Source organism: Urocampus carinirostris, chromosome 1, assembly GCF_059441175.1.
Source record: "Urocampus carinirostris isolate Australia breed hairy pipefish chromosome 1, RoL_Ucar_1.0, whole genome shotgun sequence".
Classification (NCBI taxonomy): Eukaryota; Metazoa; Chordata; class Actinopteri; order Syngnathiformes; family Syngnathidae; genus Urocampus; species Urocampus carinirostris.
In genome coordinates this window covers 34,217,773-34,241,598 of record NC_142349.1, presented here as the reverse complement: position 1 = coordinate 34,241,598, position 23,826 = coordinate 34,217,773, and the positions used below count along the sequence as shown (strand labels likewise).

Genomic DNA, 23,826 nt, shown 5'->3' with positions numbered 1-23,826 from the left:
ATGCTACACTAACAAATATATATATATATATATAGGAGCCCGAGTTGGTGCGTGAGGTTGAGAAATTCCGACTAGATATAGTCGGACTCACCTCTACGCACGGCTTGGGCTCTGGTACCAGTCCTCTCGAGAGGGGTTGGACTCTCTTCCACTCTGGAGTTGCCCGTGGTGAGAGGCGCAGAGCCGGTGTGGGCATATTAATTGCTCCACGGCTCGGCGCCTGTACGTTGGGGTTCACCCCGGTAGACGAGAGGGTAGCCTCCCTCCGCCTTCGGGTGGGGGGACGGGTCCTGACTGTTGTTTGTGCTTATGCACCAAATAGCAGTTCGGAGTACCCACCCTTCTTGGGGTCCTTAGAGGGTGTACTTGAGAGCGCGCCCCCTGGGGACTCCCTCGTACTGCTGGGAGACTTCAATGCTCACGTGGGCAATGACAGTGAGACCTGGAGGGGCGTGATTGGGAAGAACGGCCCCCCTGACCTTAACCCGAGTGGTGTTTCGTTATTGGACTTCTGTGCTCGTCACGGTCTGTCCATAATGAACACCATGTTCAGACATAAGGGTGTCCATATGTGCACTTGGCACCAGGACACCCTAGGCCGTAGTTCGATGATCGACTTTGTCATCGTTTCATCAGACCTGCGGCCGCATGTTCTGGACACTCGGGTGAAGAGAGGGGCGGAGCTGTCAACTGATCACCACCTGGTGGTGAGTTGGCTTCGATGGTGGGGGAAGATGCCGGCCCGACCCGGCAGACCCAAGCGTGTTGTGAGGGTCTGTTGGGAAAAGCTGGCAGAATCTCCTGTTAGAAGAAGTTTCAATTCACACCTCCGGCAGAACTTCGCCCATGTCCCGAGGGAGGCGGGGGACATTGAGTCTGAGTGGACTATGTTCCGCGCCTCCATTGTCGAGGCGGCTGATCAGAGCTGTGGCCGCAAGGTAGTCGGTGCCTGCCGCGGCGGCAACCCTCAGACCCGTTGGTGGTCACCGGCGGTGAGGGATGCCGTCAAGCTGAAGAAGGAGTCTTATCGGGCCTTCCTAGCCTGTGGGACTCTGGAAGCAGCTGGCAGGTATCGGCTGGCCAAGCGGAATGCGGCTTTGGCGGTTGCCGAGGCAAAAACTCGGGCGTGGGAGGAGTTTGGAAAGGCCATGGAAGCCGACTTCCGAACGGCTTCGAGGAAATTCTGGTCCACCATCCGACGTCTTAGGGGGAGGAAGCGGTGTGCCATCGACACTGTGTATAGTGCCGATGGGGCGCTGCTGACCTCGACCCGGGACGTTGTAAATCGGTGGGCGGAGTACTTCGAAGACCTCCTCAATTCCACCGGCACGTCTTCCTCTGGGGAAGCAGAGCCTGAGGACTCTGGGTTGGGCTCTCGTATCACTGGGGTTGAAGTCACCGAGGTTGTCAAAAAACTCCTCGGTGGCAGGGCCCCGGGGGTCGATGAGATCCGCCCAGACTTCATTAAGGCTCTGGATGTTGTGGGCGTGTCATGGTTGACGCGCCTCTGCAACATCGCGTGGACATCGGGGACAGTGCCTCTGGACTGGCAGACTGGGGTGGTGGTTCCCGTCTTTAAGAAGGGGGACCGGAGAGTGTGTTCCAACTACAGGGGAATCACACTTCTCAGCCTCCCTGGTAAGGTCTATTCAGGGGTACTGGAGAGGAGGGTCCGCCAGGAAGTCGAATCTCGGATTCAGGAGGAACAGTGTGGTTTTCGTCCTGGCCGTGGAACACTGGACCAGCTCTATACACTCTTCAGGGTCTTTGAGGGTGCATGGGAGTTTGCCTGTCCGGTCTACATGTGTTTTGTGGACTTGGAGAAGGCATTCGACCGTGTTCCTCGGGAGGCCCTGTGGGGGGTGCTTCGGGAGTATGGGGTACCGCACAGTCTTATCCGTGCTGTGCGGTCCCTGTATGCCCGGTGCCAGAGTCTGGTCCGCATTGCCGGCAGTAAGTCGGATTCGTTCCCGGTGAGGGTTGGGCTCCGCCAGGGCTGCCCTTTGTCACCGATTCTGTTCATAACTTTTATGGACAGAATTTCTAGGCGCAGCCTTGGCGGGGGTGGAGTCCGGTTTGGGGGCCTCAGCATTGCGTCACTGCTTTTTGCAGATGATGTGGTGTTGTTGGCTTCCTCAGCCCGTGATCTTCAGCTCTCGCTGGAGCGATTCGCAACCGAGTGTGAAGCGGCCGGGATGGGGATCAGCACCTCCAAGTCCGAGGCCATGGTTCTCAGTCGGAAAAGGGTGGTATGCTCCCTCCGTGTCGGGGAGGAGGTCTTGCCCCAAGTGGAGGAGTTCAAGTATCTTGGGGTCTTGTTCACGAGTGAGGGTAGGATGGAACGGGAGATCGACAGACGGGTCGGTGCAGCGTCTGCCGTCATTCGGACCCTGTACCGGTCTGTCGTGGTGAAGAGGGAGCTGAGCCGAAAGGCAAAGCTCTCGATCTACCGGTCGATCTACGTTCCTAACCTCACCTATGGTCATGAACTTTGGGTCATGACCGAAAGAACTCGATCCCGGATACAAGCGGCCGAAATGAGTTTCCTCCGCAGGGTGGCTGGGTTCTCCCTTAGAGATAGGGTGAGAAGCTCAGTCATCCGGGAGGGACTCGGAGTAGAGCCACTGCTCCTCCGCGTTGAGAGGAGCCAGTTGAGGTGGCTCGGGCATCTAATAAGGATGCCTCCTGGACGCCTCCCTCGGGAGGTGTTCCGGGCATGTCCCACCGGCAGGAGGCCCCGGGGACGGCCCAGGACACGTTGGAGAGACTATGTCTCTCGGCTGGCTTGGGAACGCCTCGGGGTCCCGTCGGATGAGCTGGAGGAAGTGGCTGGGGATAGGGACGTCTGGGCTTCCCTTTTAACACTGCTGCCCCCGCGACCCGACCTCGGATAAGCGGAAGACAATGGATGGATGGATGGATGGACTAACAAATACAACCCGCAAAAAGGGGGTGCAAGCATATAGTCACTCTCCACTTCCCTCCCCCATTCCTACTACCTAATGTATTCTGCCTCGAACATCTTTGCTAAAAGTACAATAAAAGCAGATAGGCGCAATAAAAAAAATATATAAGGGCTCTTTGAACTGACTTTGGCATTGCTAACACATACTTACTTAATAGAGAAAATGTTTTCTACTTTCAACGTTTTAAGGACACCTGAAATGATGCACCCTACTTTTAGGCATTTATTTTAAGGTGTGTGCCTCAAACTATAGTCCTGAGGGCTAAATTGCCTTCTGGGCTAAACTGGCCCACGGGTCGCAAGATTGCAATAGTTTGATCTTAATCACTCTAACTTTGCTACACAAGAAGAAATTACTCTGAATTTTTTAAACCTGTACATCTTTAAGGGAATATACAGTTATCCTGCTGCAGCAAACCTTCCCCACCGTGATGTAATCTCGGCGATTAAGGGTGATGGTGGGGAGTAAAGAGGCTTCATATCCTCTGAGCAAAACAAATCCACATAAATTCTCAGGTAAACAGGTTTAGCACATCACTGCTTAAAATCAATATTTCCTGCCACTCCGGACGTAATCTCTCTTGTTTGCAGGCTTGTTGACGGACATGCGGCGATGCCTGTGCTGAGATTTGCACAACGATAAAACCTCAAGGATGGATTTAGCTTTTTAAAGATGGACAAACAGCATCTGCGTTGCAGCGGTGATAAACGTCCGGCGACTGTATTGATGGAGCTCTGTCGTCGCTTGTTTACGGCTAATTACATGATGGACTGATAAATGACCTTAACCCCTGTGGCTTAGGTGGTTCAATTAACAATTATTTTAGGAGCCTCGCAAGAATAAATCACTTTTAGAGGTTTATTAGTGGCCGGTGCTGACTGGAGCAGTTTACTTATTTGTTCTGTGGTTAGGGAGATAAGCAAGGTAAGCTAACCAACATAAGATTAAATCGAATGCCCTGTTTAGACCAAGGAGTTCACTTCAGGTCTTTCTGGCACACAATACATACATTTAGGCATTACCTTTGCTAAAGACAGTACATTTATACAGTCGCACAATGACAAACACACGTGTGGCGAGGTTCGTGTATGGTGAGGCACAGTAAGATTTACAAAAAAAAAATCACCTACATCTTATTCATTATTTCAAAACAGAGCAAGAAAGCAATATATAAACCCTAACATAGAAATAGGTTATTGTCTTCACTTGTAAATAAAGTCTATGCACTGCTCCTTTTCACTAAAAGCATTAAAAGATAAGTCTACACGGAAAAAAGTCCATGCAATGAGAAAAAAATTACTGAATGGCTTGATTTGATGTTAGTTTGCTAATACTATTACTAATTATATTGTTTGGGGCTGAGGTGTGCAGCATATAGGAATTATTGGCCTCACTATTGCCCCTGCCATGAGGCAAGAGAATTGCATGCCTCACTCTGCAGACGCTCAGCACAGTAATGCGTTACATACTAGTTGTATCAAAGTTGCTGTCTGGAATTTGAAACGTACTCTCTGCCACCATTTCGCAGACAGTTATTTCATCAAGTCCCTGGATATCTTGTATGTGTTCAAATAAACTCCTACTACTTTTTCACCTTTTTATGGTTTGGGTTTGCATTTAGCCTGCAGGTGCGTAGTTTGAGGTGTCCTTAAAAAGTTGAAAGTTGCATATTTTCTTTATTAAGTATGTGTTAACAATGCACAACTGAGTTCAAAGAGCCTTTATCCTTTATTTACCATTGCGCCGATATACTTTTATCTTATTTTCGTCATGGCTGTTCGGGGTGGAACAAACCCTCAAAAAGATGAATAAAGAAGAGTTGATTGGAGTGCATCTAAGAAATGAATGCATGCTAATCATATGTTATTCTGCAACCATCTCCTATCTTAAAGTCACTATTGCAGGCTTCCATTTTCAAATACCGCACCTCACCTTAAACAATATTATAAACATATTCCGAAAAGTCAACAATTGGAAAAAAGGAAATCCCCAAATTGTGAAGTTAAATGGTAAAGAATTTTAAAACTGAATAAGTAAAATAATTTGATACATTTTCAATTTTATATTTCCATGATGACGTGTGGGGCATTTCTGTTCCTTTTTGGGGTGAATAAAAGTGTACTCTTGCACATATTATGTATTTTTAAGAAGAATAGAAATAAACATCCTTCCATCCTTTTTCTTTGCCACTTATCCTTACTAGGGTTGCGAGGGGTGCTGGAGCGCATCCCAGCTATCTTCGGGCAGTGGGGAAGGGAAACCCTAAACTGGTTTCTAGCCAATCGCAGGGCACACACACAGACACAGACAACTCACACCTAGGGACAATTTCGATTGGCCAATCAACCTGATATGCATGTCTTTTGAATGTGAGAGAGCTCGGCGGAAACCCACGCGGGCACGTCGGGAACATGCAAACTCCACACGGGGAGGCCGCTATAGCTGGAATTAAACCCTGGGCCTCCACACCACTGGGCTGTGCGATAGCCACCTAGCCTAGAAATAAGCAGGTACACAAAAAGCCGTTTCCATAATCTGCATTGATTATGGAACCCGAAATTAGGGTATTGATCTGATTCAAGTAAATACAAGGTAGCACCGATTGATACCGATCAATACCGATACTTTTTCTTGAAAATGCTTTATGTTTTATTAAATAACTACATGCAAAGTTTAACTGTATAAAAGTATGCTTCTACAACAAAGACTGTATCAGAAGAAAAGTCAAGAGAGTAAAACCCGAAAAAGCATCAATGTAACTAAATTACCTTCCATTAAAGAATATTTTTTGAAAATATAGTTGTTATGATCTTGCTTTTTGTTTGTGTTTTGTGCTTCCCTCTGTTTTACTGCAGGTAGTGTGTGGGAAGGGGCGTCGCTGGCTGCTGCTCTGATGACGCACACAGGCCTCTAATCAGCAAAATAACAGACTATACAAGCTTGAATTCCGTCCTGATGGTATTTTGAATCTTTGCCTTGGACCACAGTTTTTATCAAGACTTTCTTTCTATGACTTCCATTCTTACCCGTTGCTACTCGTACCCCCAGATTTGGTTCCTTGCGCATTGATTTCCTGATTCCAGCAAACTTTTCTCCAGTCTCACATCTTTGCATTCCAGGGTGCAGCTATTTAGAATATGTAACAGAATTCTCCAGCAATCATGGACCCCGCAGAAACACAGCATGTTACGAAAGCTCTCCCCAAAACTGAATGCCTTTAACGATTTCTAAACAAGGCGCACTCGTGGGACAACACAGAGACACGCTCCAGGAGGTGATGTCTACGCTATCGAATCTCTCCTCGGGATGGAGCAACTCGCCTACACCACCTGCTTTCTACTTGCAATAAACTCTGTAAACCTTTTCCAGTTGCACGTCTTTGCATTTCGGCGTTCAGCCATTTAGAAAACATAACAAGGATCGGTAGTGAAAAGACAGTGTTAACACAATTAGAAAGTCATATTGTACAGTATGTATAATCTTATGACCCACAACAATATTATTATAATGGTATTAAAACAGGACAGCAGTATTGCTCAAAAGACAATGGCATCAATCCAATTGTAGTGCTTGATCAGTATCGGTGATATCGATATTTTTATTGACCCACCCCCACATACTCACCGATGAAGAGCTGGCTGTTTAGCTGCAGGTGAAGGTGGCCATCCACGGGGGCCTGAAGGGTGTTGGCGGGCATGGCGTCCAATCGCAGCGTGGCCTCCTTCACGTTGCGCTCCACTCGAACCCGGTGCCAGCGCTCGTCATTCAGCGGGGATGGAGAGTCTATAGTGACTTCCAGTGGACCGTTGCCCACATCAAAAGAGAACAGAACTCGTGTGGGAGCTGCCATAAGAAGACATACAAACAATACTAATTGATTTTGTAAGCAAAGCATCACTTGAAGTTTTTCATTGTTAGGGTCTAAAAGGATATTATGTATTATTTAATTCCTCCTAAAGGAAAAAAAACATTAATTCATAAAAATAATATTGTTTTGAATCGTAGGCAAAAATACATGAACTATTTCATATAAACATGCAGTTGTTACTCGTGGGTTGGGAAATTGTATTTTACATAACATACACACTGAGCCAAAGAATGAGAAGAGAAATTCATACCTGTCAACCTCCAGGGCTCCATGCCCTTACAAACTGTCGTATTTTCCCTTACAAAATACAAAATGATCTTACACCATTTTTTTTTTTTCAAACGTGTTTATTTATGTAGTTTAAAGTGTTATATTGTACATGTGTTTCGGTATATCATATATATTGTTGATTAACATTTTGTTTTGAGATACTGAGTTGCTCAACATGAATGAGGTTTATTATAAAAACAGTTCAAAAATTAAGAAGCTTGGACGTTCACTGTAGAAGGAAAAAATACATGCAAATATACTTAAGTGGAATAATACATTTTCTTATTCAAATTATTAATTCATTTTCTGCATTAAATTATTGTTGGTAATATACTGATTAAAGGGATAACCACAAACCTGTCTTTTTTTCATTTTCTCCTTTTATACTTCCTTTTTTTCTTAACTTCATTATACAAAATAATAATTTGTAATATAATGCATCAAAGCAAGTGAGCCGTTTGAGAGCCGGCACTCTTTAATGAGTTGAGCCGAAAAAGACGGTTCTCTATAAAGAGACGGACTTCCTTTCACTACACATCTACCACATGAAATCCAATGTTTTTTGCGACCACGTGTATTACAAATTTACTCAATCAACCCCGCCTGTTGTTTTCAGATCAGAATGACTTACGGCGTTTTGATGATTGCGACTTGATGATTGTATCCAAAGAAAATTCAAAACGATGTGTAATGTAGGCCTACTGTTATGCTTTCGTTTTGTTCACCTGTGATCGGAATGATGCATGATGGGAAATCCCCAGGCGGCAGATGCATGCGCACCGTAGCATCAAACCGCTCGCTTAGTTTGCAACGAAAAAAAACATACCAAGATAGAGGCTACCGCGGCGAACTCGTTTGACTACCCATAATTGACAAATTTGCGTTTTTCCGTACAGATTTTCTTGTACGTCGTACACGGCTTAAAATGCATAATAAACATACTTTGTACGGCAAAAACGTACAGGTTGACAGGTATGGAAACTGTGTGATCTAGTCACTTTGTCTCCATAAATTGTATTTTCACTTGTGCTTTGTAGCACTCGGTTTCAGTTGAACTTCACCATTGCTCACCAACCTTTTTGAAATTGAGAGCTACTTTTTGTTACTGATTGGTGCGAAGGGTTACCATTTTTATATACATTTCTAAAAGAGCTCATGTTATTAATTTAACCTTATGTTAGAAGTTAAGTCAACCACTAATACATGTCAGTTAACCATCAAATTTACTAGAAAATTGCAATAGCCCATCGCTGGTGAGCTAATTTCAGAACATGTCTGCAGGCTACTCAAGGGTTCTTAGGGGGCAAAATATTTCTGATGAACTGAAGGCATACCTGATGTCCATTTATATGATGAATTACTTGTCTCTGAAGTCCCATTCTTTCAAACAAGATTGATTGGATCTTATTTACATAACTTTGTAAAAATCACCATCTATACAGACCAAAAACATCTTCACCAAGGTATCTTTATCCCCTACAACTCAAAAGTCCCTCAGCGTTCATTCCAAGGGCTACTTCAATTTTGTTCGAGACACACCATTTGGGCAATCGTCAAGGCTGGTACCTCGCACAAGTTAAGGCCTCTGGGGCTCAAAAAGAAGGAGCCATTTTGTATTGTGTGACCATTTTCATTTGTGCTGTTGATATAATTGCCTCAGGCCGGTTATGGATCGCCGAGTGCCGCAGTGCTACTGGAGCGTCTCGGACTCCTGAAAGATTTAGAGGAGTGCTGGCCGAGCATAACGCCGATGGCGGGCGGGTGGAGGAGACAAAACAATACTCTGAACCCTTATTTTCCCAGGAGCCTGGAGTTAGCCCAGGAAGGGACCAGAGCAGCAGTATTCCAAGCTGGAACCAATGGCGTTCCAACATTAGCTGCTGTTTTTGTCCCCGATATTCCCATGTGGACTTTAGCAGCGCGACAAAGGAAAGTGCGCGGACTCTTTAAAGTTTTGCTTTGTAAACAAGAGTCTCATTCTCATGCAAACTAATTACACCCGGAGAATCTTTCAAAAGGCTCGCCAAGGTTGTCGTCTTCCAGTCTCTCTGCAATGTAAATACAGAAGTACAATGGCTTGCGAAACTATTTGGCCCCCTTAAACTTTGTTACATTTTGCCACATTTTAGACTTCAAACATAAAGATATAAAACTGTAATTTCTTGTGAAGAATCAACAATAAGTGGGATATAATCATGAAGTGGAACACGCTTTATTGGATATTTTAAACTTTAAAAAAAAAAATGAAAAAGTGGGTGTGCAAAATTATTCAGCCCCTGTACTTTCAGTGCAGCTAACTCTGTCCAGAAGTTCAGTGAGGATCTCTGAATGATTCAATGTTGATCTAAATGACTAACGCTGAAAAATGGAATCCACCTGCCTGTAATCAAGTCTCTGTATAAATGCACCTGCACTGTGATCGTCTCAAAGTCTGTTTTAAGCGTAGAGAGCATCATGAAGAACGAGAAACACACCAGGCGGGTCCGAGATACTGTTGTGGAGAGGTTTGAAGCTGGTTGGTTGTAAAATGAAAAGGTAGGACTTAATTTTTGCATACTTTTTTGACCTTGTCTAAGTGCCACAAGGTATGAGTTGTATTGGTTCCGTCAATACGTAAATCAATTGGCTGTGCCGGTCCATTAAAACAACTGCCCGTCTTTGACCGGGTGCCTACCTTTAACCGAGGGCCTTCTCATTTCGCCATGCGCTTTATGAGACAACAGCTTGTAAAAATGCACTGACAGAGAAAGAAGCTGCGTATTCACACTTGGATAAGATACAGTTAATGTCTGGCCAGACAATTTTAGGAGGAATCACGTCATAACATCAGTGCCACTAATATAAATCCTAGGCTTTCTCAACATGTTGAAAGCTTGGTTTTAGATAAAATATCACTCAATCATACTTTTTTATAACTTTGGAAAAATATAAGAGGTTGTTTATGCACTATAAGTATTCATTCGTGGTTGTATACTTCCAAAACATCTAAAACAAGTTTTAAAGCTTCTATAATTTAGCATGATGATTAGTGGCAAATGAAAAGGAATATATTTGTGTTTAAAGCGTCCAAAGAAGGGGGTCTCCAACTCAATTGGAGTCTGAGTGAGTTTGGGCCTGATCGGGTGCTCCACACAAAAAAACTGATAAAAGCATTCCACTCAAATATAGTGGAACCTCGGTTTTCGAACGCCTCTCAGTTCAAACAAATCGGTGTCCGACCAAAAATTTTGAGAAATTCTTGCTTTGCTGTTAGGTCAAAAAATTGGAGTTCGAACGCTGGTAATGCGTGAGTGCGTACGCTAGGGTGCGATGCTGAGCGGCGTACGGATGTTTTAGCCCCTTATTATGCCTCCGAAAAAAGTCAGTGCAAGCAGCAAAGTTGCTACAGGTGAAAAAAGAAAAGTAGTGTGTACAACTATTGCATTTAAGAAAGAAATAATAACCAAATATGAAGGAGGTGTGCGAGCGCCTTCTGCTGACCACCACAAAGGTAAGAAATCTATTCATAAGATTACGATAACGCGAACGTACGATTAGCCTGGGTTAGCTTTAAGTTTACGTTAAACATTCAGGGTGTTGGAACGGAGCCCAACACTGAGGGTGTTGGAACGGAGCCCCCTTTCCAATGAACCGCTCACCACTTGTTGTGGAGACCCCGGTGCTAAATGACTTGTAAACGACCTGATTTTTTTATTTTTACACGTTCATGTTAGCGTAATCTTTCGTACGGAAGATTACGATAACGCGAACGAACGATTAGCCTGGGTTAGTTTTATGTTTACATTAAACATTCAAGGTAAACATTCAGGGTGTTGGAACGGATTAAAACGATTTACATTATTTTTAATGGGAAAAATGATTTTGGTGATCGAACAAATCGGTTTTCGAACAGGGTTCTGGAACAGATTATGGTCGAGAACCGAGGTTCCACTGTATCATTTTTTTTATTTTTTTATTCCCTACAAAAAATAAGAAATAAAAATATAAAATATTAAGAGCGCTTTGGGAAGTCTTTACTTGAAAAGCGCTATATAAATGCAGATCATTTCATTTCATAAGAATTGATACGAAAATCAATCAAACAATGAGGAATACATTATTTTATAATGCATAAGAGCTGCACTTAAAGGGACAGTGTGTACTATTCAGTGCCTCCTAGTGATAAAAAAAATATTCATTGAAAATAATATTCATTTAAATAATTAGCAAAGATATAGTACATGAGTAATCATAAAAATGTGCAGTTTTTTAGATATCAGTATGTTGATAAATTTCTATTTATTTTGCATAAAATGAGCCACACCTAGAAGGGGATGACATCATTGTGTGTCACTTAGCTGCTCTGTATAAAACCCCCAAACCCACCCACCAAAAAAGCTACTGAAAGGCATCACAACAACCTGGAACAGAAACGTGCACACTGTGGAAAGCGTTCTGGGATATGGATTTACCGTACAGGAAAAACAAACATAGTAATCAACACAGCCCAAAAGATCCTCGGTTGCTCTCTCGTCAGTCTAGAGGGCATTGCCGGCTTGCGATACAGCAGCAGAGCCATCAACATTGTAAAGGACTCTTCCCACAGCCACCACCTCTTTGACCTATTGCATTTTGGTAAACCCTACAGGCCCCTCAAAAGTAGGACAAACAAGCTAAGCAACAGCTTCTTCCGAGGGCCATCACCCTAAAGGAGCGCACAAAGCTGAAAACTTATGTTGCGACTTATTTTGTGTGTTTTTTTAGCTGCTGTCAATGTGATTGCACAAAATAGTGCTGTATATCTTTATACGTTTATATCTTTCTATATTTTAGTCAAAACCAGTTAAGCTTTCAAGTTGTTCTCAGGAGCAAGCACTTTCAAGGTCAGGACAATAAGGTTCCCAAGCCAAAAAGCTACAATTCAGACACTAACTGTTAGACTCCTATCTGTTATCAAACAGGGGCACGGAACTCCTTTGTTAACCATCTACAGCTTGAAGGCTCCTGGGTACGTTCTGTTCTGGCAGAGCCACTCCCAAATTCAAATTCAAGAGCTTGTTTTTCTATTGCTTATTTATTATACTTGCAAGCTATTTAGCGACCGGCATTATACACTGCATTTAAATGTGTGATTCCTGTCTGAACCAATCAGAAACCTTATTGTGTACTCCAATCAGAATCTACAAGACCGTATTAAAAAGAGGCGCCCACTTCAGTCTGCGGAAGTATTTCATTTCAATTTACAAGAACACAACTTTGCCTTGTTTCTATGTGCTTGCTTTTCATTAATAAAAATGTTTGATTGTAACTTAAATGTTTCTTAAATCATCCAGACATCGTTTTCAACCTGACAATAGGCTTTCCAATGATATGTGGCATGATGTATTTCAGTGACTGATGACATCGTGCAGACATATTTGTTTGTCATAAGTCCGGCAACCCACTGACGAGCCATCAGAACGTTAAGGTGCTAAGGTACCATATATTATTAAAACTCTCTCAGTGTACCGTCTTTCTTTGTAAATGTATCATGTTTCAATGTGGGCCCGTGCGGCTTATAGTCAGGTGCGACTTATGTATGTACCAGATGGTTTTTCCTTTAAAAATGTACTGGGTGCGGCTTATAATCAGGTGCGCACTTTAGCCCGAATTTCACGATAATCTGTTAATAGACATCACGTGGTAAGGCGTAAACTCACAGCTCAGCTCAACGCGAATAAAATCCCTGATGCCAAGGTTCTCCAGGAAGACACCGGAGGGAGCGCTGGTCTTGAACAGGAAGGAGATGTCGGCACTCAGCTCGCCGTGGAATGTCGGAAAGTGGAGGTATGACGTCTCAGTGGCAAAGAAAGCAGCGTTCCAGAAATTCTCTGGGGGGGAAAAGATGATTACAATCAATACATTTTTTATGATCGACGGCTGGTGTTATTACGTTCTAATTTTTACCCTGAAGTATCAAAATTGCATTACACATAATGAAAGCATAAAGACCCATTGACTTGACAGACTTGAAGTAGGTGTTTTAATCTATTTTATTGGAGACTATTGTATAATTCTTATTTCAGACTTTTGACTTTTTATATTTACATACAGAACATTCCACACCTCTTCTTTGAATTCAAGTCAACACTTTGAGTCTTAAAGGTCCTGTACAGAATTTGTAACTCAAGGGCTGCTCTCAGCCCAGTCTAGAGGACATTGCCAGCTAGCGATATTGTAGCAGAGCATTGTAAAAGACAATTACCACCCCGGCCACCACCTCAAAACAAGAACAAACAAGCTTGGACAGCTTTTACACAAGAGCCATCACCACCCTAAACGAACACACAAAACTGTGAATACATATCTTGCAACTTATTTTTTGTTACTCCTCTTTCTTGTTTTTGCCAAATGAAACTGAAAATAAATAATATTGCATGAAATTGTGAAAATCCAGCTACCGGACTTACTGTGCGGAGTTTGTATGTTCTCCCCGTACTTGCGTGGGTTTCCTCCGGGCACTCCGGTTTCCTCCCACACTCCAAAGACATGCATTTCAGGTGGATTGGCCGGTCCAAATTGTCCTTAGGTGTGAATGAGCGAGCGAGTTGTCTGTCCCTGTGTGCCCTGCGAATGGCTGGCAACCAGTTCAGGGTGTCCCCTGCCCACTGCCCGATGATTGCTGGAATAGGCTCCAGCACCCCCGCGACCCTACTGAGGATAAACGGTGCAGCTAATGAGATGAGATGAGATATACGATGCTAATTATATTGGGGTTTTGTTGCTAAACATGATTGCACTTTCATTGTTCATTTTTCATTGCTTTATTATTATAACATGGGTCAGTTTTCTCAAAAATACAATGTAATTATTATAATTTTTTTTGCCTTATCATCCTGATAGTCGTTTATGCTTTCTTCTTCAAAATTTTGATTGACATGCTTTGGCCTGGCGTGTCATGTCCAATCTCCTTGCATACAATGTTTCAAAACTTATACTTATGATATCAATGACAATAAAGACTATTCTATTCAATTCTTTTCCAGACAGATTTTGTGCCTAATTTTGTACAAATCTCTTCTCAACCAGGCATGTATTTCCATCGTCTACTTTTCAGACGTGTTTTTATTATTCACCCGTTGGAAGTATTATTTCTGGATTTTTCTTATTATTATGTTTTAAATTAAATATCTTACCAGACTAATTTTCTAACATCTCTTTTCGAACTATTCCAAGCTGAGCAATACATTACTGTATATAGAGTATGTGAGAAGGTTTTTAGAAATAAAATATAGTCTAAACGTTCTCATAAAAAGTAACAAATAAATTAATACATTTTAGAAAAGGAGATAAATGGATTCTTTAACCTGCAGCATAGATTACAGACTCGGATGTCATATTTATTTTCATTCTGTATGTGAAATAAACTAAGATTTGAGATGTTTTTGTCACAATCCATCAAGCTTGCCTCTGTAATCCCCATGTGACTACACTTAGCCATTAGTGGGCCGTGAGGTCTGTGAGGCCTTCTACTTTTGCCCAAAATATCTAAAACATTTGATGTTAATTATATTTTGCCCATCAATATTTATGATTATAGAATTATAAAATAATTCCAAATGATCAATCAGCTTCTTTGTATTGCCTCTCATTAGTTGCACTGCTTTCAGGTGTGTTCTTTCATGTTTAGGCATTTGTCCGTTGCAATTCAGCCATAAGTTATTGCTGGGCTCAGAAAATATATTTGCAGGTCTTCACATTTTTTGTCTGCCACTTGCAGCCTAGAGGTATGATCTTAAACCCGAGACTAAGCCCGACCCGATCCAAATTTCAGGCCGGGTCGGTACGTTGGGTTTTGGGTCGCGAATGTTTCTCTGTGACTTTCTTTATTATTCACTCGTCATTGTTTGTTGTCTTTAACTTAAGATTTTATTACAAAGGACAGGCGCAGCTGTGGGGCACAGGGGTACATTCTTATACCACCCCCGCCTCTACCTTTCAGTCTGTTTTGTCGGCTCCCAGAGTGGACCGACGGTGTGGCGGGGGCTGGGGTTTGCCGAAATCACGTCTCCCCCACCCGAGTCCTCACAAACAAAAAAGGAAACTTCATCTCGTAGAGGCAGTTCATTGGCAAACGACACAAAAATATGGTTTCAATGTGCACTTTAAAAGTATTCAAACAAAATAAAGTAATTTATAAAAGGGAAAAAATTGATTCTCTAACGTGCAGCATACACTTCAGCCTTCGGTTAATGAAGGACTAAAACTTGTGACATTTTTGTCCACATTACGGCTACTTAACCACTGTAACCTCGTGTGTGATAACACTAAATTAATGTTTTTGCCCACTTTGCTACCGTATGCATGAGTTATTTTTTCCATAGACGACTCGACTTACTATCGCCATGGCAACGCAGCGGTCCCACCCTGTACGCGGCCTCCGAGCCGAGCCGCCACACGTCGCCGAGTACCAGAGAGCGTACGGGGAGGCTTTCCTTGAAGATCAGCAAGCCGGAGTCTTCAGCCCTGCATATAGTCAAAACATAAACCATGTGCAGTAAGATGATTACATGTACTCCTTTCCATTTCATTCTTATCAGCCTGTCAGTGTTTATTCAATCTAGGACCAAAAGTTAGCATCTCGCATGAAATATTTAAAAGTTGATCCCCTAGAAATAGACGTTTGAGCTCAGAAACGACAGGAAAAATGTAAAGCGCAAGCACCAACACGGTGAATAAAACATGGAAGGTTGCAGTGGGCAAATGCAGAGAACATATTACGTAAAGCCTCAACATAAAACATTTATGCTCCGTTAGCTGAACACTATAAAGTGTCCTATACTTTTATAAGGAAAGCCGTGAAAAAGGAAATCTCAAAAAGTTACGAGTAAACAAAAGCAGTAGTTTATGATTAAAAAAAAACCAAACGTTTTATTTATTTATTTTCAGAGTTTCTGTGCATTTACCATTTCGCATTGTCAGCATCGCAGTTGCAGTAACGTTTGGGGTCCAAGCAGTCTCCTTGCAGGCCGCAGGCGCACTGTTGGCTGCCCGGCTGAGCCCCGGCCCAATAATTCTGACGCTGTCCAGGAGAAGCGCCGCCAAGCCACCAACTCAAAGGGGAACCATCTACAATTAAATACTAATGTTAATCCGACCTGCTGTTAATTTCTGAGTATTTCAAGAAGCGAGTCTAGGTCATTTCGAAAAAAATGTTTCAAATAAATGCACACTAAATGCTCTCCCCAGCCACTAGAGGGCAATGTTAAGTTTGTTTGACGTGGCGAGTTGGTTCAAGTGTAAAACTACATTCACTCAATTGTTTAAACAAACCAATGTCAAATTCATTGCTGAACATAAATATTTTTTCCACAAGATTTATGAAAAAATGTGTAAAGAAAAGACCCCATATCATCTATGATTATAATATGTAGGGTAGGTTATTGATGGAGGCTGAATGATAAAGCAGAATACTGAAAAAGCACGGTCAGGGCAAACCGCCCCAATTCTTTTTTGACACATGCCTGGTGCACCAAATGACCCCTGCCTGATTTTTGTACTTTGGTGCTCTATTTTTTGCAGAAAACAAAAATGCACTTTAGATTTTGTTGTTGAGAATTTTTTTCCCCCAAGGAGGTCACATTTTGATATTGTTGGTGGGTGCATGTTATTTAACAGTTGCCAGGGACATCTACTTTAAAAACAGACTTTAGTTTTAGAGCTGGGGGGTTATTGAACAAAAAGGAAATAAAGAAACCCGGGCTAACTTTCAACCCCTTTTCTCACAGTGCCACGCCGAATCTCCTTTGCAAACGGTGTTCACTACGTTGTTATCAAAGACAGGACAATTTTAGTTCTTATCCATTTAGCCTTGTTACCATGGTCTGGAGCAGGCAAGCTGTAGACGATGAATCACCATAGTAACTGTGCTGAGCTAAATTTAACCCGATTTCATACAACCCACTTGAGCCTGAATCATCTTAATCCAACATCTTGGTTCCGTTGAATAACCCCCGAGTTGTACATAGGTTGTGGTTAAAATGGTTATAGTGGTTGTCAACTTTATTAAAAACAGAAAGACATATCCTCTACTTTGTGGATATGTGTGCTGGATGTGATATTAAATCGAAAAATATTACAACGGCGTACATTGATCTGAATGATTGAATAATGCATAAATATTAATTAGCTATATACATGATGTGGGTTGAGAGCACAAAGGCTGGGTCCAGGGTTCGATTCCAGCTACCGCAGCCTCCCCGCTCGGAGTTTGCATGTTCTCCCGTGCCACCAAGGGTTACCTCCGGGCACTCTGGTTTCCTCCAACATTTCAAAAACATGCATGTCAGGTTGATTGTCCCTATGAGTGATTGTGTTGTATTTCTCTGTGTACCCTGCGACTGGCTGGCAGTCAGTTCATGGTGTACCCTCCCCGCAGCCCGAAGACAGCAGGAATGGGTTACAGCACACCCGCGACCCTACTAAGGTTAGGCGGTGCAGATAATGGATGGATAATGTGTGTTGATCATTGGAAATGAGTTCTGGCATTTTGCACTTTGTTACTAAAGAAACTAGTAACATAAGTAGATGATAGCCTTACCCTGAGTGTTAAGGAGACGCGACTTCCTGCACCGATAAGTCATTTCCTGTTGGCAATGGTCTGAATGACCAATGACCGCCAACAGTTGATCCTCGCTGGCAGAGTAACGCAGTCGCACAAAGTGCTGATGGGCATCACTAGACGACCTCACTGAGGTCAGCTCACTGTTGTTGTGACTGATCTCCATCCAAGTGTTATCCTCTGTGTGACAAAATGAAGGGGGGAAAAAAAGAGACCCATAGATCAGGGGTTGGCAAACTACAGCTCGCAGGCCACATGTGGCCCGCCAGGGTTTTTCATACAGTCTCTACAGTGGTCGAAATACAATTACAATATATATGATAGTGAATAAAGTATTACTGACAGAAAAAAAGTTTTTCTGGTACCAACGCTGTCCCTGTGTATCTATATAAATACAACAAATATAATACAAAGATACCCAAATTTAGTGCTTTAAAACAAAGACTTAATATTTTATATTGCTTTCATTCTGAAAAAAAAAAAACATTTTTTGTAATAATACGAAATACTACTACATTTATACTAACAAATATTAAAGAAAAACTAGAAAATACTACCATGTAAAGACACAAAAATACTACCGTTATACAACAAAAATTCTATGGAAATAGTATAAAATGACTTCAGAAATACTACCAAAAATCCAACAGCAGAAGTGCTGCAAAAATATTAAACAGAAATATTTCAAAAATACTTCTACAGAAATACTACAAAAATACCAATACAGTAAGACTATAATATACGGTAAAAATAATAGAGTACTACAGAAACACAACAAAATAGATATACACAATGACAGTAATAGTACAAAAATAGATATACTACAGGAATTGCAGTGTGAAAATACTACAAAAATATGACAAAATACTACTATGGAAATACTACAGCATATTACTGCAGAAAGAATACAAAATTAAAATCTCAAATTTAGGGCTTAAACCAGACCTAAATGTAGATTGCGTGCCAGGATGGGCCCCTTGGCCAATTTTAATAACCCTATGCGCCCCCTGACTGCACATAGTTGCCCACCCCTGCCATAGATAGAAAGATAAAGAGAAAGAAAGTGATAGAGAGAAAGAGAGAGAGAGAGAAAAAGAGGGAGAGGGAGAGAGAGAAAGAGAGAGAGAGACAGAAAGAGATAAAGAGAAAAAAGGGGAGAGAAAGATAGTGAAAGAGAGAGACAGAAAGAGATAGAGAGAAAAGGGGGAGAGAGAGATAGTGAAAAAGCGATAGAGAAAGGGATAGAGAACGAGAGAAAGAGAGAGAAGAGTATTCACAGCCTTTGCCATAAAGCTCAAAATTGAGCTCAGGTGCATCTTTTTTCCACTGATCATTCTTGAGATCTTTCTATAGCTTAATTGGAGTCCACCTGCAGTAAATTCAGTTGATTGGACATGATTTGGAAAGGCACACACCTGTCTATATAAGGTCCCACAGTTGAGTGTGCATGTCAGAGCACAAACACCAAGCATGAAGTCAAAAGAACTGTCTGTAGACCTGCGAGAAGGGATTGTCTTGAGGCACAAATGTGGGGAAGGATACAGAAAACTTTCTGCTGCTTTGAAGGTCCCAATGGGCACAGTAGCCTCCATTATTCGTAAATGGAAGACATTTGGAACCACCAGGACTCTTCCTAGAGCTGGCCGGCCTTCTAAACTGAGCGATCGGGGAAGAGGGGCCTTAGTCAGGGAGGTGAACAAGAACCCGATGGTCACTCTGTCAGAGCTCCAGCGTTCTTCTGTGGAGAGAGGAGAGCCTTCCAGAAGGACAACCATCTCTGCAGCAATCCACCAATCAGGCCTGTATGGTAGAGTGGCCAGACGAAAGCCACTCCTTGGTAAAAGGAACATGGAAGCCCGTCTGGAATTTGCCAAAAAGCACCTGAATGACTCTCAGACCATGAGAAAATAAATTCTCTGGTCTGATGAGACAAAGATTGAACTCTTTGGTGTGAATGCCAGGCGCCATGTTTGGCGGAAAACAGGCACAGCTCATCACCAGGCAAATACCATCCCTACAGTGAAGCATGGTGGTGGCAGCATCATGCTGTGGGAATGTTTTTCAGCAGCAGGAACTAGCAGACTAGTCAGGATAGAAGTAAAAATAAATGCAGCAATATGTAGAGATATCCTGGAAGAAAACCTGCTCCAGAGCGCTCTTGACCTCAGGCAGGGGCGAAGGTTCATTTTTCAGCAGGACAACGACCCAAAGCACACAGCCAGGATCTCAAAAGATTGGCTTCAGAACCACTCCGTGAATGTCCTGGAGTGGCCCAGCCAGAGTCCAGACTTGAATCCGATCGAACATCTCTGGAGAGATCTGAAAATGGCTCTGCACAAACGTCTCCCATCCAACCTGATTGAGCTTGAGACTTATTTCAAAGAAGAATGGGCAAAACTGCCTAAAGATAGGTGTGCTAAACTTGTGGGATCATATTCAAAAAGACTTGAGGCTGTATTTGCTGCCAAAGGTGGATCAACAAAGTATTAAGCAAAGGCTGTGAATACTTATGTAAATGGGATTTCTTAGTTTTTTATTTTTAATAAATTCAAAAAAAGTTAAAAAAAACCTTTTTAACATTGTCATAATGGAGTATTTTGTGCAGAATTTTGAGATAAGAGATTAAATTAATACAATTTGGAATGAGGCTGTAACATAACAAAATGTGGAAAAAGTGAAGCGCTGTGAGTACTTTCCGGATGCACTGTAGATAGATAGATAGATAGATAGCGTGTGAGCACCTGTCATGTTGCAGTACACCAGTTGCGGTCCGACGGGGCCGCTGCCGTCCACGTCAATGTAGAAATATCCTGAGGTATTGCCAATATGCTTGTACGCCTCGCACGATTCTTCGTATACGGCTGGAGGGGAAACGAGCGGATACAGTAAGTGACGGTTTAACCACTTCAGGACTTACATCCTTCATCATCTAGCTTTTAATATTTTCTACATGACATAAAGGAATTCATATTTTATTTAGAATACTGTCTTCAGAAGAACCTCTAAAACTGTTTTTTCGATAAGAGTTTGCTACAGTTTTACAATACTTGAGTAGTTTTGTTTACCAAGTACTTTTTTACTTTTACGCAAGTAATTATTTTGGATGATGTAACAGTACTTTTACTTGAGTGAAATTTTGGGCTACTGTACCCGCCTTTGTGTTTAACACATAAATTAAGTTTTCACTTTTTGTAGTAATTTAATTTTCAGACTTTTTTTGACATTTAGGAGCTGGTATTCAATCTATGTTTTGGACAGTGCTTAAAATTTGATAGAGAAATACGCCAGCCGATCCAAAGGAAATGTTACCACGTGCTGACTCCTGCTGAGCTTGCAGTGGCTTTCTTTTCTTGATTTATTTGTCGATATTTTCATTTAGGGGACGGGAACCCGCAGTGACTTACAACTGTGGCAGGTGGCGCCGCCATAGCCGCTGTCGCTGCAGTTACAGTGGAAGCTCATCCAGGATTGAGTGCAGCGCCCGCCATGCTCGCAACGGCTCGGAGAACACCTGACGACACAAAAGTTATACACCCGTCCTGCTTAATACCAGCTTGATTCGTTTCAGGATTGTGCTCGTAGTCCGATTTGCTCGTGTCATGGCAAATTTTCCAGATCTGAAATAATTAGAAACAAATTGGTCCGTTCTCGTCCTCCCAAAAGCATCTAAGTATGGGCTGTTAAACTCATTTGAGCTTGTGGACCACGTGGTAGAAAATAAAACTCTCACAGGGGCCTCAATAGTGGATTAAAGAGAAAGAGGGAGAAAAGGGGAGGTGGGGGTGAGACAAAGTGATAAAGAAAGAACAAGAAAAAAAAAAGAGAAAAAGAGAAAGAAAGAGAAAAAGACGGAAGAAATATAGCGAGAAACAGAGAGAGAGAGCAAACGACAGGGAAAGGGAGAGATAAGAGAGATGTAAAAGAAAGAGCGAAAAGAGAGCTGGAGAAAAAGAGAAAAAGAGTAGAATAGTGATAAAGACAGAAAGATTGCAAGACAGAGAGGGAGAAAAAAATACAGCTCCATGCTTCGTGAGTGGCGCCTGGCTTTGGTGACATCCAGTGGACTTATATCAAACTGCAAGTCATTTTTTTCTTGTGCAGCGGGCTAGGTCAAAACCCTCGACGGGCCTGATCAGGCTCACGGGCCACATGTTTAACATCCCTGTTCTAGTTGAACCCCAAATAGCTATACAACAAATTCACTAAAAAACACATTTAAATAGTGATTAAATATATATATTTTTTAATCCAGTAAAAACTCAAAACATGAGATGATATTAACGGGATAAAATGCGAGTTTATTTTGAGCACTCAATGTTGTTGAGTCGCCGAAACAAATGTGTGTGCGTGGTTCGGGAGAAGAGGTAGGGGGCGCAAGGAGGAGTTACGGAGATCACCCACCTGTCAATTTATACAATTCCCGCGGTCTCTCGTAGTAGCTTGTGGGACTGTTCGTGAACTGGATTTTGCTACGTAAAAAGAGCGATATTTTATCAAACTCATGTACAGACGCTCACCTACTTACGAACAATTGAGTTGTGAAAACGGTAGATACAAACATTTTTTGGTATGACGAAACATATCCGGACATTGCTGTAAGTTAGATTTTGTATTGTGCACCATTTTCCGAGTACAGGACATTACTGTAGTGCTTCTTTACGCCGCAACTGCCGTGTGGCTCTGAAAGTGGTCACCCAGCATCCACCCTGAGGAAGAAATCCACTTCCTCTTCCTAGTTCGTGTGTAAACATTCTATACTGTATCTACTTTGACATTTTTATTGTTTAATATCTCGGCCACCATTCAATAAGGTTGGTGTAAAGTGTAAAGACGGGGCAAGCCGTTTCATTTGAAATGAAAGTAGAAGCTTGTTGCCGTTGAGAAAATGGTTGGATCACTTTTTTCTGTCACTTTTTACCAAGGAGGGTGAAGTAGCCTAACTCTTGAAGCGCATCTTCCAAAAGTAAGTTCAACTCAACTTTTTTTATATTTATTGAGCATATCATTTAATCAATTTTTTTTTTTTTTTAACAAAACAACACAGGTTATTTATACAAGCCTTAAACATACTTAAATAAACCTTAAACATACATTCCGTACAAAAAATCGCGCTGAAGCAACTTACAAACAAATTCAACTTATGAACGATCGCGTCTGTACCAAAATTCTCATGTTTAGACATGCTCGTATAAAAAGCTACCACTATAATACATGTTTTGTGCAAGTTCACCATCACAGCCAAGGCTGACCTCTCAACTGGAGTTTTAATGCGACTTTTGATTCATTTGACCCGAACATAAGCTTGTGTAAGGTTTTGTTCTGTAAGCTCTACAGAAATGTTGGAGTGTTCTGGGGCGTGATAATAAGCTCCTATGGAGTATGACTACCACGCTGACCCTCTGTTGAAAAACGACATTTTCCACCTGACTTGCGTTCAATTCAATCAGCGCGATCACCGAGCGTACGCCGGCAAAGCGCTAATCGCTAACAGCACGATGGATACGAAATGAAGGAGTCGCGACCCGGGCAAGGACGCCAGCTCGCTTCGTTAAGCGTCAGCTCGTTTAATTCCTACCCCGTTCCTAACCGCGCGTTTTTTTTTTTTCACGCCTTACGGGTTCCATAATTGTTGTGAGCGTCCTGTTAATTGAGCGATGATTTTGCATCCAGACTAAACTAAACGATTAGCTCTGCTTGGGCAGCCATCCCTCCGTCCGTGTGATGTTTCCGCGCAGATTGATAGTCTGAGTCAACGTCACTGCCGCGTGTTTCAAGGGACAACATTTTGGTTTTGCTTTCATTAGTTGGTTACTCAGGTTTTTGCATATGGATTTTGCTGAAGAACAACTAACTATTAATGTACAAGAAAATCTTGAATATAAACCATGCTAAATGCCAACGTGCAACTAATAAATGAATAGTCTAAGGTAGATATTACACAGTAGACTAGGGCTCTCCAATGTGGTACCAGGACCTTTTCGGAAAATAGCTCACCAGTGCTGGGTCATTGTGACTTTGTAGTAAAATTTTGATTTTAGTGATTTAAGCGTCTATTTAACCCTACTTCCAACAAATAACCTGGTAACAACATAGTAACAACCGTTGGTGGGCCGCTTTCTCTGCTGACAATAAAAATATAAGAA

At 42.3% G+C, this 23,826-nt stretch overlaps 1 protein-coding gene across 1 annotated transcript in view; it reads right to left on the bottom strand.

Moving 5' to 3' along the window:
• cntnap3 (contactin associated protein family member 3) overlaps window positions 1–23,826 on the bottom strand; it is a 128,902-nt gene that overhangs the window by 29,433 nt on the left and 75,643 nt on the right. Inside the window, exons 11-17 of the mRNA XM_088336283.1 lie at window positions 21,088–21,194; window positions 20,425–20,544; window positions 17,663–17,863; window positions 16,029–16,191; window positions 15,461–15,588; window positions 12,783–12,953; window positions 6,591–6,809 (exon numbers count right to left, since the gene is read on the bottom strand). Of these exons, the coding sequence (XP_088192409.1) occupies window positions 6,591–6,809; window positions 12,783–12,953; window positions 15,461–15,588; window positions 16,029–16,191; window positions 17,663–17,863; window positions 20,425–20,544; window positions 21,088–21,194 (1,109 nt within the window). The remainder of the gene's footprint in view (window positions 1–6,590; window positions 6,810–12,782; window positions 12,954–15,460; window positions 15,589–16,028; window positions 16,192–17,662; window positions 17,864–20,424; window positions 20,545–21,087; window positions 21,195–23,826) is intronic.